This window comes from Sebastes umbrosus, chromosome 4 (assembly GCF_015220745.1).
Source record: "Sebastes umbrosus isolate fSebUmb1 chromosome 4, fSebUmb1.pri, whole genome shotgun sequence".
NCBI lineage: Eukaryota > Metazoa > Chordata > Actinopteri > Perciformes > Sebastidae > Sebastes > Sebastes umbrosus.
Window position 1 is genome coordinate 3,606,635 of NC_051272.1, and position 19,280 is coordinate 3,625,914.

General features: G+C 39.6%; 1 protein-coding gene and 1 long non-coding RNA gene across 2 annotated transcripts in view; one reads left to right on the forward strand and one right to left on the reverse strand.

Annotated features, from left to right (window-relative positions):
• The first annotated feature begins 868 nt into the window (after positions 1–868).
• On the forward strand, positions 869–14,566 carry LOC119486604. The gene is made up of 4 exons (XR_005206562.1): positions 869–1,227; positions 8,627–8,845; positions 9,194–9,254; positions 14,430–14,566. It is a non-coding gene; the product is annotated as an uncharacterized LOC119486604 (long non-coding RNA).
• The window catches only part of ptdss2 (phosphatidylserine synthase 2), a 33,276-nt gene continuing 21,824 nt past the window's right edge, over positions 7,829–19,280 (reverse strand). Inside the window, exons 9-13 of the mRNA XM_037766817.1 lie at positions 19,016–19,134; positions 18,575–18,689; positions 17,355–17,500; positions 14,437–14,622; positions 7,829–8,824 (exon numbers count right to left, since the gene is read on the reverse strand). Of these exons, the coding sequence (XP_037622745.1) occupies positions 8,671–8,824; positions 14,437–14,622; positions 17,355–17,500; positions 18,575–18,689; positions 19,016–19,134 (720 nt within the window). The 3' untranslated portion in view covers positions 7,829–8,670. The remainder of the gene's footprint in view (positions 8,825–14,436; positions 14,623–17,354; positions 17,501–18,574; positions 18,690–19,015; positions 19,135–19,280) is intronic.

Here is a 19,280-nt window from a genome sequence, read left to right on the forward strand (position 1 = left end):
CCAAATTATAGAGAATATATACAGAAAGTTCTGAGACTGTTAGTTAGTTTAGTAAATTGTTGAATCCAGAAAGATTTCCTTTTAAAAGAACTGCTTATTTTAAACCCAGGTACCGGAAAATGTTTAACCTTCATTCATTAATTTATTTTGTAGACACATTTGAACTTACCTGAGTATGTGCCAAACGACATAGTTACTTTACAGGAAATTTATGCGGAATTTACAGGCCTTTAAAATAATAATACTAAAAAACAAAACATTACTAACAGAACAAAGCACTTTACAATGTCTCTCATTCATCCACACACACAATGGGGATTGAAGGCAGCTTCCTCACTGGGAACAGTGTGGGGTTTAGTGTCTTGGTTAAAGCCACTGTAACTCAGAGACTGTATTGAACCACCCGTCCTTTGATCAATGGACAACCTGCTCTACTCCGTGAGCCAACAGCTGCTCAATGATGAGGAAGGTAGTTGCTGAGAGCATGAGGGAAGTGTTGTACTATTGCAAAGACAGGCGGCTCCAAAATAAATTGACGCAAATTGGCCAAAAATAGATAAAAAATGTATTAACATACCTTTTCTCTGATTATTGCTATGGTTCCAGGGTTTCAGGACAATCTCATCTGCTTGAGGTACTTGCCCAACCGGTTGGCCTTATCAGTGGATATGGTGATGGAATGCTGACTAGTTTGCTGGTATGTAGCCTCCTATACTTTGACTCTATACTCTTTTTATGGCATAGGCCCACTATGACATTTTTATGGCATACTGTACTATGACTTTTTTTCTGACTTTTTTATGGCATACTATACTATGACTTTATGGCATACTGTAATATGACTTTTTTCTGACATTTTTATTGCATATCATACTAAAATTGCACTTTTTCTGACATTGTTATGGCATACTAATTGTTGGAGCCATTCCAGTGGTGACCAGTGAGTGGCGCTGTGGGTTGCCATGGTAGTGTAGACTCATTTGGACCAAGTTGATTCAGGTGTGACGCACAGAGAGGTCCATCTATGTTGTCTGACTGCAGAGTCTGGTTAATGATGCTAGTGTTTATTTGAAGAGATGTAACTTACTTTTGTGACAGTGGGAAAATAAATGGATTGATATCTAAACACAGTTAGAGCAACTGTGTTTATCTGGATCTGTATGTTGTCCATCACAAGGGAACAGCTGTGCAACCGGAGAGACCTGTCCCATGAACAAGTGAAATGATGTAGGCCTGCTGGTTGCACTAATTAATTAAAAATGTGTGTGACAGTTAAGTTAAAGGTGCTAAATTCAATATCCAGACTATTAATATAGCAGTAAACTATGTAAAGCTATAGAGGAGTAATGTCTACTGCAGAGGATGAAGTCCTCTCCCTCTGTGTGTGTTGTAATCTGAAGGTTTCAATACTTTGTTCATATCACTGGGTAATAAATGTAGTAGGGCTGCACGATTATGGCCAAAATGATAATCGCGATTATATTAATGAATATTTAGAAAACGATTATTTATCATAATTATTCATAGATTTTAGGGACAAAATATTTGTAGAACCATCAAAATTGTATATCTAAATGTTATCCTTTTACTTTGTTATTGTTAAAAAAAGCCATAGTATAGTATGTCGAAGATTTCATGAAAAAAAACTCATAGTATAGTATGTCGAAATTTTCATAAAAAAAGGTTATAGTATGTTGAAATTTTCATTAAAAAAGGTTATAGTATGTTGAAATTTTCATTAAAAAGTTATTTATAGTATTTCTAAATTTTTTTGAAAAAAATGTCATAGTATAGTATGTCGAAATTTCATTAAAAAAAAGTTATTTATAGTATTTTGAAATTTTCATGAAAAAAATTCATAGTATTGTATGTTGAAATTTTCATGAAAAAAAGTTATTTATAGTATGTCAAAAATTTCATGAAAAAAAGTCAAAATATGGTATGTCGAAATTGTCATGAAAAAAGTTATTTATAGTATTTTCTAAATTTTCATGAAAAAGTCATACTACTTTGTTATTGTTAAAAAAAGCCATGGTATAGTATGTCGAAGATTTCATGAAAAAAAACTCATAGTATAGTATGTTGAAATTTTCATGAAAAAAAGTTATTTATAGTATTTCGAAATTTTCCTGAAAAAGATTCGTAGTATTGTATGTCAACATTTTTATGAAAAAAATGTCATAGTATAGTATGTTGAAATTTTCATTAAACAAATTATAGTATTTTGAAATTTTCATGAAAAAAGTTATTTATAGTATGTCGAAATTTTCATGAAAAAATTCATAGTATTGTATGTTGAAATCTTTATGAAAAAAATGTCATAGTATAGTATGTCGAAATTTTCATGAAAAAAAGTAATTTATAGTATGTCAAAAAAATTCATGAAAGAAAGTCATAGTATTCTATGTTGAACTTTTCATGAAAAAAATTGTTCTAGTATAGTATGTCGAAATTTTCATGAAAAAAAGTAATTTATAGTATGTCGAAATTTTCATTAAAAATAATCATAGTATATTACGTCGAAATTTTCATGAAAAAAAAAAATATATGTCAAAAAATGTCATAGTATAGTATCTTGAGATTTTCATGAAAAAAAAGTCATAGTAGAGTATGTCGAAATTTTCATTAAAAAAGTTATAGTATGTCGAAAAATGTAGTGAAAAAAGTCAGTTTATTATGGCATAAAAAGTCATAGTATATGTCAAAAAATGACATTTAAAATGTTATAGTATAGTATGTCGAAAAATTTAATGAAAAAAGTCATAGTATAGTATGTCATAAAGTTATAGTTCAGTACGTTAAAAAAAAGTCTTTGTATACTTTGTCAAAGTCATAGTATAATATGTTTCAAAAACCTATAGTATGTCGAAAAAAAAATCAAAACAGTAATACTGTCAAAGTCATAAAAACTTGTGTCAAGGAAAACCATAGTATAGTATGTCAAAAAACAATCGTAAAAAAGACTTTGTATAATATGTCAAGAAATGTCATAGTTTAGTATGTGCAAAAAGTCATAGAATAGTATATTGAAAAAAACTCAAAAAACTCATAGTATACTATGCCATAAAAACTGTCATAGAATAGTATGTCATAAAAGAAATCATGAACTGGAATTACTGCTTGGCGGTTGTACGCCTCCAACAAACAGTAAAGGGACATTTTGGACAGACATGACGTAAACTGCAACTTGACTAACACTTAATCATTTTATCCTGTTAGACATTTGTGTGAAATTGTCTTAATTAAAGGTTTGTAACTTTTTAAGCGTATAGATGTAGCGGGTCGGCACACGTGCGTTCGCATATGCGCGCTCGCGTGTGGCTGGAGCCTCGTCTCAGCTGCCTGCTCTCCTTCACTCACAGACAGCGCTCGCGTCCTCGATGTCTCGCTCCACCTCTAGACGTGAACGTGCGCTCACTCCACACTGCAGAAGAGTTAGTTTAGCTCTGAGAATATCTAGTGAATGCACAGGGGACGTTTGTGCAGAAATAAATGGTGCAGCTCCTCCAGACCAACAGAGGTTTCCCGTGTCTTGTCAGAGAGTTACGTTGTCTTCTCGTTACCGACCGGGTGCCGGCGTCTCCTCTGCTCTCTCCGGCTGCGGGCGGAGAGAGCAGGGAGACACGCTGCAGAGCCCTGCTGCATCAGCCTGCACTTAGGCAGGAAAAGCCAACACTAAGATCAGATCTAAATCATGTTCATGGAGAGACCTTCGTCTGGTCAGCTAACATTACTGCCAAGCAGCTGAAATATAGAGTGATATTGTGCTTTTAGCTGACGTGTGTCGCCTCACTATTTTGAGCGATGCTCGTTCAGGTATATTTAGAGCGAGCAAGCGCGAACCCGACGCTGACTTTCGTTGATTTCACGGCCACAGGTGTCGCTGTTAACAAGCATTTCTTAAAGTTACAAATAGTCCCTTTAACATAAGAATTGTTGAGTTATGGCAAAAAAAAAAGTTTTCTTAGGTTACAGTGACCTTTAACCACCAAATTCTAATCAATTCATCCTTGAGTCCTAGTGGACGTTTGTGCCAAATGTAATGAAATTTGCTCCAGGTTTTCGTGAAGCATCGCTTTCACGAGAATGTGGCGTTTGTAAGGTCACAGTGACCTTGACCTTTGACCACCAAAATCTTGATCAATTCGTCCATTTGTGCCAAATTTGAAGAGATTCCCGAAAGGCTTTCCTGAGATGCCGCGTTCACGAGAATTGGACGGACGGACAACCCGAAAACATAATGCGCCTGGGGCTGGCACAGAGGCATAAAAATCAAGCAAACTAAACTCAGGTTTTCAGTTGATTTTATTGAAAACATTATAAAAGTATGTGGTGCAGCAGCATATTTCAGTTTTTATGATCTTTAACATGTTCACATTTACACAAACCAAGTTGAAAATGGCTTTTACAGCAAGTTGCAAATGATTATTGTCAAGGAGACGAGAACAAAGGGCAGAGACGGTAACATAGCATCTACTGCCCCCATGTGGCTGCAACTGAAACTACACTGATCCCTAAAACGCTTAAAGGAAAATGTCCTTTTTTTTTCAGGGGACAGTTCCTATTTCGTTCCACCGCTCATTAATGAGTTCAGTTTCTGAATTCAATATTTTGTGATTTCAGAGCTGATGTGCAAATTCATGACTTGGGTTTGGTTTAAGTCTTCAGAGATTTCAAACAGAAGCACTTATAAACCAATCCAAGGCATGGACACAGTGAACCCCCAGCCCGTGTCTAAAAGCTTTCTTTATCATCTATCATCATTTAAGAAAGGAAAACAAAAACTTGCTGAACTCCTAACCAAGTTCACAAGCAACTGAATTAGCACAGCACAGGATAGCAAGTACAGACTTTGACATATCAGCTAAACATTGTTTTTAGGGTTGTAAATTTGCACAGCAATCTCTGTATTCAAAAAAGAGGGTGAAAGATGCAAACAGTTGCAGCCTGGAATAAGCATGATAATGAGCTTTGCAGAAATGGCAAAGTTGAGTATAGTGTTTATGGCAAAATAAACTGAGAACATGATGACCTCTCATTTGAACAGCAGATTCTGCTGGATTACATTCACAAGAAAGTTACTATAGTGTCATTAAACATCAGCCTAGTTTACAACAGGAAAACTTGGAGCTAAATTCACAGATGTTGTCTACTTTGTCTTCAACTATGCAGTATGTAGTCACTGAGACATTTACAGTTGATTCTCTAACAGCCACGAGACCTGAACAGGACAAAGACTAAAAGCTTTCTGAGGGACATTTTTGGGACGCAAGACTGTTATTTTCAGTTGGACTTTCACTGTAAAGCTTTTTATTTTTGTAGCATAATGAAAAGTTCAGAACATCTTAGGCTGCAACTAACTATTGTTTTAATTATTTTAATTAGATTATTTTCTTAACTAATTTTGTCTATACAAGTTCAGAAAAAAAGCGGAAAATGGCCATTTCTAAGTTTAATAAGTTATACTTAAGTTGTCCAAATTCCTTGTTTTGTCTGCCCAACAGTCCAAAACCTAAATATATTCAGATTACTATCACATAAGACAAAGAAAAGCAGCAACGTCTCCCACTGGAGAAGCTACTACCAGAGAATGTTTGCCATTTTTTTTGCTTGGAAAAAACGAAAATCACAGAAACAATTAATCGATCGTAAAAATAGTTGCTATTTAAATTTTCAGTCAACTTATCGTTACTGCTCTACATTTAGTAACTTTGTAACCAACAATGAGAACTACTGAGATGAAACCACATATTTATAGACAGACATTCAACGTTATAGAAATAAGGGAGTTGAGGTCTCTAATTTTGACGTAAAAGTAAATTTGGTTTTAATTGTCTGACCTCGATTTTACGCTAGCATGACTGATCCCGATGGCTTTGGGACTCTGCTTCAGTTGAAATGAAAAGGAATGTAAATGAGGTTTAACAGCTGTTTGAGTGGCTCAAGTGGGTCTGAGTGGCATTTATGGCTTTAACAAGAATGGGATCTACGCTTTGGCTTGTTGCATGTGCAATATGGCAACCTCCACAGAGCTGGAAAAATTATGGTTCTCTTCCCAAACCAAAACTAAACCTTCATTTCCCCCCCCCCATCTCTTAAGACTAGGCTGGTTTTCATTTTGTTTCAGCTAATTCAGACACCGCAGAACATGATGTTTTAATAAAATTCAAGAGTTAAATAAAAAAAACATCTATTTGGCATAAAAGGAATCGGATATTAAATTCACAGTCTGATGTGACCATAGAAATCAAATAGGAGTAGAAGCGTCATTAAACTGTTTGCTGTGGTAATAAAAACCCGCCTCGTTGTGTTATACTCGCGCTCATGCGACCGTGGTGTTGTTCGTTTATAGCGTAACGTTAGATTTTTACTTCTGCCGGTGGCATTCACGCTTCAAAATCATAAAAGTGGTGTTCATTTATGAAGATGATCTTGCTGAACAAAACGTGTAAGTATCATAAACGTGTGTTTGCCACAGAGCTGATTTTCTGCAATATTACAAAACCCAATGGAAAAATCCCGTTGGCTACATTCGGCTCATTTTCTGTAATCAGAGCAGCACCAAAGCCTGGCGGAACCAGCCCAAGAGCTAACCAGCCAGTTGTCCGCTAGCGAGCCATCTTGCTAATTCCACCGTGCTTCAATGCCACTCTGCTTACAGAAAACGAGCCGGACAAAGTCGTCACTCATCTGGCGATAGCAATGTGCTTCCCTCTGCTGTGACCAGAGTGTGTGATTGAAACATTAAGTTGTTCATTTACTCTTCGTAACGTTACTACTCCACTGCTCGTTTAGTCGCCGTTACTGCAAAACCTCACCTCCAGTGAGTTTAGTTTATGCAAAAGTCAGCCCACTACAACGGTCGCTATGGCAACGGTACTCATTAAAATGGCCAGCGATCTGACCATCCTGCCACGTTGATTTGGACAGGAACGTCTGTTCTACTCCTATTTTATTTCTGTGGATGTGATTGAATCCGTTGAGCCCAGCCTTATAAACAGTACAGATCTCTGCCACTCGTCACTGTGCTGTATTTGAGCCAACATGTCTCGATCAGAAGGGAGCACATCTTCCTATCAGTGTGATTGTCATGATGTGTTCATTAAGAGTGCTGCAGATTTCTCAGTGCCTCATTTCACAAAAAGGAACTTGAGTACAATCTAGTGTTCATCATTGATTTACCCTTAAAGAAATAACAGTAGTGATAACAAAAAATCTACAAACAAAACACCCAGACCATACCCCCCCATATATCATATCATATAATCAGCAGTTAAATAACTAGAATATGGTACATCTTGATTCTTCTTGACTCTTTTCAAGAACAAAGCCAGAAAGGAGAAGAAAGGCTTTGGCCACTTTCTCCTCTCGGTGTCAGACTGAGCGAGGATCCCCAGCAGTTCCCAGGACCTCGAGGCTCAGTACTTCCAGGAATGACAACCCTAACAATTATTATTATTTACCAAGCTCCATTTAACTGCTGCTCCCAGGTTGATACTGAACATCAGTTACCTACACCTACAGAAACTTATCACTGCTCCGAATACTCTGAACGAAGCATATTTACAGTGCGGACATGTTTCGGACGCTCGCCTCTCGTGTCCTAAGACAAAGAGCGCAGCTGAGAAAATGGAAAACTGCTGATGATTTATTGGTCACAAGTCTATCTACTTCCCTGGTCACCTATATATCCCTCCTTCCACTACTATACCTCTCTTTGATTTAGGACTGTCAACAAATATTCTAATAGTACAAAAAAAAACTGATATTTGAATATGAAAATTAATATTCGATTGAAAAAAAAAAAAAAAAAGCACTGGAGACGAAATAGTAGTACTTGCTATCATCCGACGTTTATACTTTTTAAACAGGAAACACATGTCTTATATTGTGATATTAACTAAAAAAGACATACAATATAGCCAACAGCAATAGTAGGATACGTTCAGGCGATCTCCCTCCAGCCAGCTGACACCTCATTTAGGCTTTTCTAGTGAAATGAGGAGTTATCGTAGATAGATAACTCCTCATTCTAGCTTCACCAATCAGCCGTTCCCTCGTCCACTGCGGCCTTTCAAAGCGAGCGATGGGAATAAATCCAACAAAAGTTCAGCTGAAAACGGCGCGCTGTGCAGTGCTGCCTTTCTCTCTGCCAGTTAGGACACGCTGTTGTGGACATAATGCGCAACAAATAAATATTCTAATTGTTCTAACCTATGTGCTTTTTTTTTTTAGAAAGAATATTTACACATCATTTTTTTGGCTAATTTTGACAGCCCCTACTTTGAGTCCGTGTTTTCTTTATTTCCCCTGATCACCCAACATCCAAACTAATGTATAAATAACACAAACATGTATCTTGTCCTGTCTATAATTCCCCAAAACGCTCTTAAAAATTAGAATGAGGTAAATCCCTGTAGTAAGACAATAACTAGACAATGCACCGAATGAATGTTGCCCCTTCCAACCCCTCCTCTCTGTTGAATGACTACTCGGTTCATGTAGGCACAAAAAAAGTCTACACAGCATGTGTCCATCTGTTTGCCTCTACATGTGTCTTTGTGTCGCGTCTCTTTTTCAGTCTTCTCCTTTTCCCCCGTCAACCCTTTTGTCCTTCCCCCTTCAGTTGTTGCTGCCGCTGACTGACCGGTTACCAGTGACGTTCCTCCCTCAGGACTTCCTCTGACGCACCGTCTCGGAGCTGCCGTTGAGTTTGCTCCGCCCGGAGGGGGTGACCGTGCTGCCGTTGCCTAGGGGGCGCTCCCGGTCCGTGGGGACTTCCTGTTTGCGTCGACGGGTCTCTTTGTAACGAAGTGTGATGTCACTGTGAGAAGATCGAAGAAAGGTAAACACGTTACTTTTAATAGAAAATCAGCCTCGGAAACCATTCCTCCCAGCTAGTTTCTGTTCCGCCTGCTTTTATTGCTCAATGTGTTTTCTGATAGAAGGCCTCTTTAAACAATCTCTCTTTGTCGGAGTTAAATAATAACCATGTCTACTGTGTTTTTAAACCTCATCACAACAAAAATAAAAAGATAAAACTCTACTTTAATCTAAATAATCTGCAGGAATGGGAGCTGTTTTCAGCGTGTGTCAGTCTGTTTGCTGAAACAGTGCTATGATGATACACTTAATGATAAGCTGCCTCACTTTCTCTCTGAACAATGACTAATACAGTATGTCTTTTACACAGGAAACTTTCTATTTCCACCATAATATGCATCGTCATGGAGAAAAGCCAGGAGTCCAAGCAGGTTAGGCACTCCCCTCTACAGTGACGGAGATCGTAAATTGCAAGTACCAGATATCACTGTCCAGTGTGTCCAGGTATTTGAGGGATATTACACAACAAAACTTTGGCTTACTTCAGTGCATAATATTCAATAGGTCATGAATATTAGATCAAAATGTCTAATCTGGCTGTCCTGAGGCCTGTACTATGAAGCGAGTTCAACATACCCAGGGTATCTTTTTATTACCTGCCCAAGGGGAACTACGCCCATTTTCGAAATTCATACATCAATACAAATAAAATACAAATCCAAAAACTAGAGTGCTAAAACTCAAATTTGTGATGTCATAGGGTATACAGTGTGGAACTGCTCCATAGACAATAAATGGGGAGAGATGACACAGAGCACTGAGAGCACCCAGGGGAATGATCTGAGTATATGGGAACATTTATTTTTATTTACATACAATATAATAAAGCTCATTTGGGTATTAAAAAAGAAAGCAAACATTTTGTGGGACAATAAAATCAGTCTCTCATTCATTGTCTATGGAGCAGCTCCAGACTTTATACATGGCACTCTAGTCTTTTTTGATTTTGGAGAGAATTGTTCATGTTTACTAATATTTTAGTATTAGTAAACATGAGTTATTATTTTTTGGACTGTCTTAGACCATAAGAATAACATTTATGAATTTTGAAAATGGACATAGTTTTCCTTTGACTAACCCAAACAACTGCGTCCCACTAAGTGGTCCTACGACGGTGGTTATCAACTCGGTAAATCAACCCAGGGTTTCACAATCTGGCTATGAGCGCATTCACACGAACGGGGCGGGGTTTGCAGCATATGACCAATCGCAAACATGTAGTCTACTGTCTGCAGGGCAAACTATAACACACAAATAAGAAAGCACTAATTTGCCTCCCGCTGTTTTCTGTTCAGATCATGTTAACAACGGTTGGTAAAGTCAAATAGCTCCGGGTATCCCGCGAAAGTAACCACAAGAGAAAAAACGCTAATGCCGTCAGGTGCTTTTCTGCTCTGAGTTGAAGTTTTTTCAACTCAAGGTGTTCACATGGCGCTCCTGCAAATACGCGAGGCACGTGAAGCAGAAAAACTCTTTAAAAAAAAATAACGAAAAGCTGCCCGAGGCTGCTAAAACGTGCTCCGTCTGATCAAGGCCTTGTGGTGGAGCACCAATACTCTTATAAGTCTGGAAGTGAAGTGAAACATCCCCACAATACTCACCTTGGTCTGCTGATGCTAATGCGGTGTATTAGATGCGGGAGAGGGACATGACACACCTGAACCTGAACTACTGGGTCAAAATGTGTTTGCAAATAATTCTCCATCTGTTTCTTTGAAGCTGCTTGGAGTGGCAGACGAGTTGGGTTTGCAGCAGCAACGTAGATCAGTGAGACTAACCATGACAGAAAGTATGTATATAATATATACAGTATATACACACCTTTTTAGAAAAAACAACATAATGGTTAAAATGCTTATCTTTGGGGAAAAGCCGGCCTATTTGTAACCAAAGAAAGCTAAAACAAACCATTTAGTATTTGGGCCAGACCAGATATCGGTTCTTTCCAAGGTGGCAAAACTTCAATGGTGCAGTTTTAACTGTTAAACCAACAGAAGTAAAATAACACATGATAACCCTCCAAATGAGCAGCTGTTTCAGTTTATTGCAGGAAACCTGTTTTTGCACCTCATAGTCACACGTATTCACCTGGACGTTACAAATATAACATTCTAACACCTCCGCTCTTAATGAAGACAATGAACAGTTTACAAAATGGATGTTTGTCCCCGAGGCATGTAGTCCATACATATTCTACATAAGTCTGGAATAGATTGGCGCTATCTGTTTTCCTTCTGTTTCTAGCAGCTCATGATCATTTACTGGCAGGTGAGGTAAGTAAGTACTGGTGGTTCTGTATTATTTCTGTCCAGTAAAGATATCTGAAGGTCTAACTTTACCATCAATGTTTTGTTAACGTACCTGTTGAGATGATTAGTTAATTTAGTTTAGATGAGTTTGACCCTTCATCAATGTTAGTTTTGCTCTTAGGTTGTAACTCTGCTGCCGTCAAAGTGTAACTAAAGTACTGACATTAATTCAGGTTTTGCATCAAAGTAATGATGATTTCTGATTTTTTGTTGCAGGTGAAAACTGACTGAATATGGCCACTGGTGAACAAGCAAGTAAGAACCCAAAGAGACCACGGTTGGAGTGCATCAACCACTGTTCTGATAATACAGATAAGCTGGTTTCACCACAAAGTGTTGACTCCTGGAGAACTTTGCTCAGATATGAAATCATGCAACAGTTTTGGAACTGGCATCCTTGCAAAAGAAAAGAAAAATGCAGAGCAGAGCCATTGGCACTTTGTTTTTCCTCTGCAAGGATGCCTTCAAGGACTTTCTTCATAGTGAAGATACTGCGACACTCTCTGTGGTGGTAGATTGCCGAAATCTGTTTCTCTGGAATGTGTTTTGTCAGTTCCAAAACTGTTGCATGATTTCGTATCAGAGCAGAGTTCTCCAGGAGTCAACACTTTGTGGTGAAACCAGCTTATCTGTATTATCAGAACAGTGGATGATGCACTCCAACCGGGGTTTCTTTGGTAGTGGCTTGTTACTTCCTTGTTCACTGGTTGTCATATTCAGTCAGTTTTCACCTGCAACTACAATCAGAGCTCATCATTACTTTGATGCAAAACCTGAATTAATCTGTCAGTACTTTGGTCACACATTGATGGCAGCAGAGAGTTGCAAAACTATCATTGATAAAGGGTCATCTTAAATAAATTAGCTAGTCATCTCAACAGGTACGTTAACAATACACTGAGGGTAAAGTTAGCACGTTAGATATCTTTACTGAACAGAAATAATTCAGAACCACCAGTACATAAATGATCATGAGCAAACAAGCTGCTAGAAACAGAAGGAAAACAGATAGCACCAAATCTATTCCAGACTTAAAGTGTGAACAAATGCAAGAATATGTATGAAATGCCACAGGGACAAAAATCCATTCTGTAAACCGTTCTCTGTTTTAATTAACAGCAGAGGTGTTGGAATGTTATATTTGTAACTTTCGGGTGAATGTGTGATTATGATCGGTGCAAAAACAGGTTTCCTGCAAGAAAACTAAGCTCATTTGTAAAGGTTATCATGTGTTATTTTACTTCTGTTGGTGGAACAAATAAAATAGCACCATTGAAGTTTTGCCACCGTGGGTGGGAACGATTAGTTTTGGGTTTTTTTTGGGCCCCTCGGACTAATTAAAACTATTTGCAAACACAATCTCACCCAGGTCTGAGTAACTATAACATGGCATGCTTTAGTGTCCTTGATGCCCTGTAACTGTATGACTGGAGGAGGTGCACCGTGACAAGTGGGGGAGCTGATCTGATCACGTGATGGCCAGTTCAGTCGGAGGAGCCGGCATGCTGACTGGCACATAATGTGTGTGTGTGTGTGTGTGAGTGAGGTGTGCAAACACTTCCTCTGGGTTTCAATTATCTCCTACAGTGTCGGCACAATCTGACACAATGTCTTCTGTATTACTTAACTGACTGCAACTAAGAATTAAAAAATGATGTGAAGGGAAATGCTAAAAAATAAAGATGATGAAATTCATCACAGCAAAAAACTGAAAAGTGCCATGCGGGAGAAGGACCCATGTAATATCTGTGTGTTTGTCTAGAGGATCATAAAGATCTTCTGAGTATAATTATGGATCCAAACAGTGATGTATTAGAGGGGAAATAAAACAAAATACAACACTGCTGATAGGAGGGAGCGCCTCTCTCTCCTATACCTACCTCACTGGACATGGACATTACTGCTGAGCATGAGCAGGAAGGAGAAAGGAAGGGAGGTTGGGGGAGGAGAAAATAGATGAGAAGCATAAAGGGATAGTTCGGGTGTTTTTAAGTGGGGTTGCATAAGGTACTTATCCATGGTTAGTGTATTACCTACAGTAGACGGCGGTCTGCACGCACCCATGTCCCAGGAGTTACTGCACGGAAGCAAAGCAGTGTACTGCTGTGGACGGGGACGGCAACAAAACAGATTTAGCCACCTCAAAGAAAGGCTCACCTCAGTTTAAGTGTATGCTATATTTAGAATAGTTTCACTGCTTCACCTTGACATAACCTGCCCTTTCAGACAGGGAACTGAAGCCATTGTATTCATCTATGCTCTCGCTAATTTGACCTTGCAGAACACAATGGTTGCTGGTCTACCGCTGCCTCGATCGGTTGGTTTGTTTGTGTCATTGTGTGACTTCGAAGTCACACAATGACACAAAAAAACAAACTGGTAGACCAGCAACTCCCGTGTTCTGCGATGTAAAATTACAGTTTTTGTCAATGGAGTCCGGTGGCTTCGGCGAGAGCATAGATGGGTACAACAGCTTCAGTTCCCCGTCAGAAAGGGCTGTCTGACGGCGAGGTAAAGCGGTGAAAATATTCTAAAAACAGCGCACACTTATACCGATACTGATTTTTTCTTTTAGGGGGCTAAAATACATTTTGCTGCCGGCCCCGTCCAAAGCAGTACATCGTTTTGCTTCCATGTTGGTACTCCTATCGGCTTCTCCAAACTGGAGGGCGTGCTTACCGCCATCTAATACACTGACTATGGATAAGTACCTCATACAACCACATTTCAAAACACCCGGACTATCCCTTTAACATGCTGGGGGCATGACTACGCTTGAGGAAAGAACAGAAAAGAGTAACCTAATATATATATATCTATTGCTGCATGTAGTCATGAGGAAAAAGAAAATCAAAGACGGGGCCTATCGATGAAATAATCTCATTGGATGGGATCACAAGCACATAAAACTATGTTCATGAAATTCAAGTGATTAAACTGTACTTTTTTTGCAATGCAACAGAGACTAAGAACACATGGTTATCTATTAAACCGCAAAAGTCAGTGTTACCTGACTGTAAAACAGCAGTAGACTAGCTGAACTAATTGTTATACTCTTCCTGTATTTAAATGTTTAGTGCGTTAAGGTTCCTTTATAAAATAAAAGTTCAATTCCCTATTCTCTTCTTATGTCTGAAATATCAACTGAAAACTAAATCTGGATTATTTGCACTGAATGAGCACAGAGTTTTCTAATTTCTTTTCTTTTTCTTTTCCAGTGACCCCACCCCCGCTTAGTCCTTACCGGATGAAAAACCGCCACAGGGTCCAGGTAAAGATGAGGAGGAGTCCTAAGAACCAGCACTGCGTAACGACGAAGGGGATGGGCAGCATGATGGTCCTGGGGTCGTACTTGACCACTATGAGGAACTCCGTTACTGTGATTGCTGCCACCAGCCACGCCTGCTGGCCCAGCTTCCTGTAGAACCTCCTGTAAGGAATAAAAAAAAGTGTCGTTATGTAAAAGTGATATAACTGGGGAGGATGTTTTTCACTGTCTATAGGTAAGCTTGTGATGTTGGCAACACATAATACACATTATATCATAGTAACACTCGAGGTTACACAGCTGCATAACAAGCTTTCTACACAATACTACTATTAAGACAAAGCTGCTGGGAGCTGATTGATAATATTTGTACCTCAGTTTCTAACTGAAACCAAATCCCTATGCTATATTAAGCTGTTTTTATTGGATTCTGTTCTGAATAACGCCACAGATGGAGTGCTGGTGTGTGACAACGGGGAACGTTAAACTTTCCTAAAAGATAACCTTAAAGAAATGACCAAACTTGTTTAGCCTGCCCGTCTTTCTTTCTTTAACCGACTGATTCAGCTTCGTTGTCATGAGGACCGATACAGGAACTCTTTCCTGCCTTCACCTCACCTCTGTCTAGCAAAGAACTGTCAGCTTTATAGTTTCTGTCTCAGCCATATTCCACTCTGTTTTGCTCCTTCACTCACCTTGCACATGTTGAATTTACACATCGGTTTACTACCTCATTTAATTTTTATTTAAAAAGGGACTGTTCGTAACTTCTTACACGTATAAATCAATGCGGGTCTGTGTCCCATGCGTGCTCGTGTGTGGCTACGCTGTTCAGACTCAGACTCCAACACAAACTACACGGAAGCACCAGAAACGCAAAGTCCTATCTAGTGAAGCCCGTCTGTTAAACAGTGTTGGCCACGGTCGGAGGACGCGGGGGAGACTGTAGCTTTGGTCTCCAGGGCCGGAGTCTCTGCTGTACTCTGCTCCTCTGCCTGCTTGCCTTCCTCACACACCGTGCGCACGTTCTCGCTATTTCGCTCCACTCTTATGTGCATGTGTGCACACTACACACTGCGGGAGAGTTAGTTTAGCTCTGAGAATATCTAGTGAATGTACAGTGGATGTTTGTGCAGAAATAACTGCTGCAGCTCCTCCAGACCAACAGAGGTTTCCCGTGTCTTGTGAAGTGACGGGGCTCCGCAGAGAGTAACGTTATCGTCTCCGACCAAAACTCCGGTGTCTCCCCTGTTCCCTCCGGCCGCGGGCGGGAGGCTGAGGCAGGTAAAGCCAACACTAGGATCAGCAGTGATTCATGGAGAGACCTTCGTCTGGTCAGCTAACATTACTGCCAAGCAGCTGAAATATAGAGTGATATTGTGCTTTTAGTTGACGTGTGTCGCCTCACTGTTTTGACGGATGCTCGCTCACATTCAGGTAGCGTGTGCAGATGGGCGAGTGCAAGTAACAGGACGCTGACTTTCGTTGACTTAACGGCCACAGGTGTCGCTGTTACAACCAATTTCTGATTCTTACAAACAGTCGCTTTAAAACAAAAACCGCAACAAATTTACACACTTTGTGAATGAATACAGTATGTTATTCTATGTTTATATTTCATATTTTCCATGTTACTTGTTGTAGTCTGGTATATTTTTAGTGTATTGTAATATATTGTTTATTCTTTAGATATTTATCTTTATTGTTTATATCTATATTTACTGTTCCTGTGCAATGCCTGGATAACCTGCTGCTGTGTCAATAAAGTACATCTCTCTCTCTCCACTGCATAAAAAAAAAGTGTTGTCAATTGTTAAAGGCAATGTAAACAGTGTTTGCATATTTGTCAGACAAGCACAACATTTGCTTTCTGTAGGCAGATGCGATAAGAAGGTAAATACACTCACTCCCTAAGCTACTCTGAGGGCTTCCCAACAGCAAACCAACAAACTCACATGTGGCGTATACTGGTACATCTTTAAGCACTGAACTGGAAATATGAGTTTTAATTGCCTACAGAGATAACGAGCACAGTCTGAACATCCATATACTATCATTTTAAGTGAAATGTCCCTTTACAGAACACTTTATGGGAACCAGAACATGTTTTTGACCATTCTTCCCCTCACACTGCGGTTACTTATTGTTAATTTTTTTGCTTAAGAACAGGGATGCACATATACATCGGGCCTGATAAATTATCATCCGATAATGAATAATTTATATTATTATGTATTAGTCTGATAATGACATTATATACAATAAATTACTGGCTGATAATACAAAACAAAATTGCTTTCATTAACTTAACAAGTGCCATCTACAGTAGGTGGTGCACCGTTTAGTTGGTTTACGAGCTGACAGAGAAGAAGAAGAAGAAGAAGAAGAAGAAGAAGAAGAAGAAGAGCAGCACACTGACTAGAGAGTCAATCATGTTGTCGCGGGTGTGGATGTTTTTCACAGTTTCAGAGGAAGACAACACGATTGCAATTTGCAGTATAAGTTTTTTGATTTACTTTATTATAAAACATAAATGAACATTTTAAGAGCCGACTCTAACTAACTAACTGCTATTTGTTTTTGTTGTGTTAACAATATTGATGTCTTCTAGCTTTGGTTAGGTCAGACAGCTATGGAATATTAAATCTTCCGACTTTGCTCACTACATCTTAGCCTTTCTTGCCCTCAGGTGTGTACAAACTACAGGAATCTCGCACCACTATCCTTTCTGACATTTAGGAAAGTCTTGAGTGAGCACTTCTCTCAAACTTCGTATATACTGTAACACAAAAAGACTTGAATAATAGCTATAGCACATTACAGCTACAGTATGTGGTGCACCAACCAAGCCCTGCACCCCCACCACCAGCCAACTTTATGTAGCTTCTACTCACGGGTCGTCCATGAAGTCGTAGATTTCCCTCATGGCTACGCCTCCCACGTTGACAAAAAAGACCAAGCGGAGCAGCACCAGGTAGTGCTCGGGAGGCATCCACAACACAAACTTCAGGTAGAAGGTGTTGAGCTCTGCCAGGAGGAACTGGGAAGGGAGGAGATAAAACAACATGCGTCAGGCCCTGTTCAGACCTGGTATTAACATGCGCCCTTAGCGATTGGATCACAAGTGGACAGCTCTAAGCACAGCATTGAGGATGCATTGAGATCCGATCGCTCAGACCACATTCAGAGGTGGTCTGGGACACATATGGCCTCATTCTTTTATCAGTGTTTACGCAAATGTATCCTGGACCACATTGAAGGACCGACTACTCAACTGACGTCCTGCTTAGATCCGCAGGGGTTTCACTGCGCTCCTCATGTAAATAGACTGGCAGAAGCGAGCGATTATCTTCCTCGAGGTATGGAAACATCTTCTGTGCAGCACTGTGTTCTGTCGGTACAACTGTATTTTCTATATAGGCTTCATTCAAATATAGCTTATCTATAGGCTGTATACCTACAGACTATCAGACTAGGCACACAGAGTGCATTGCTGCCTGCTGCTGCTGTATTTCTCGTGTCACAGGAACCACTGAGTGAATCTTGTGTTTTGGATGTTCTTATCATACTGTCGGTGATGTGTCGGTGTTTTTGTTCCGATGCTCTGCACAGATCTCACACATGGATGCCTGCCTGCCCGCCCGCCCGCCCGCTCTCATCCTGGGCTCTCTGAAGCTCTATACAGTGCCGCTGCCTGGCAAAGGCGGTGGTGTCGGCGGCACGGAGGTTCCTGGGAACCGCTGGTACAATAACCTTATATTTGTATGTTAATGAAATGCACCCAAATTCACAAATATGTAGGATATTACTACTACTATTCCTGTAATATTGCGCCGCGTCGTCTGCTGTATTAGCCATGTGTTTACTACGTGTTTATTTGCATATAGAGCGGGAAAGTGAGATCGGATCACAAGTGGTCACTCACTAATGCCAGGTGTGAACCGACGTCTGTCCTCTTGTGATCAGATCACCCAAGATGCATGTTAATGCCAAGTCTGAACAGGGGCTAAGTACAAGTTTAATTTTCACTTTATTTCATTGTATTGTTATCTCATTCTTGGTTGCCATTATGCCCTTTTTCAAGTCAAAACAAAACAAACAGGATATTTCTTACCATAAAGATGATGCCTAACACAGCGAGCCAGCGACGAAGGTTCGAAGCAGGCTTCCACTCAAACTTCACCCAACTGTACGGAGTGAACTGGAACGCGATGCGCTTTATCTTCCCCCTGGGAGACGGCACAGCGGAGATAGAAATAAAACACACATACATTTCCAGTACAGCAATGCGGGTGCTTATAGAAATTAAAGGACCAATACCACCCAACTATCTCATAGTATTTCAAAGGTCAACAAAGAAGTTCTGTCAAAAACTAGTCAATATACCTTATTTCTGACACCTAATAAGTGAGATAATAAGTGTGGAGAAGTGAAAGAAATCTATTTGAAAAATTAGCATAATTTTAGAGTAGAGTTCTGAGAGTGGGTTAAAGCAAATCCTGCTTTAGGAAGTCAGTTGTTTTCAGTGTTAAGTTCAGCGAGTGTTAAGTCGTACTTGTATGTAGGAATGTTCCACAGGCCCTGCCACTGGTAGGGCTTCATTGATAACCAGCCCAGGGTCTTCATGCCACAGTAGATCCCCATACCGTTACACACCAACACATCCATGATCCACTAGAGAGAGATAAACATAACAATTTGATAAAAAAGGATTAAAAAAAACTAAAAAACGAAACCTACACAACTGTAATCCACCTACACAACTTTGTTAGATTAAACCTTTTCTTAGGACTGTGTGGGCGTGTACAGATCTCCTTGAC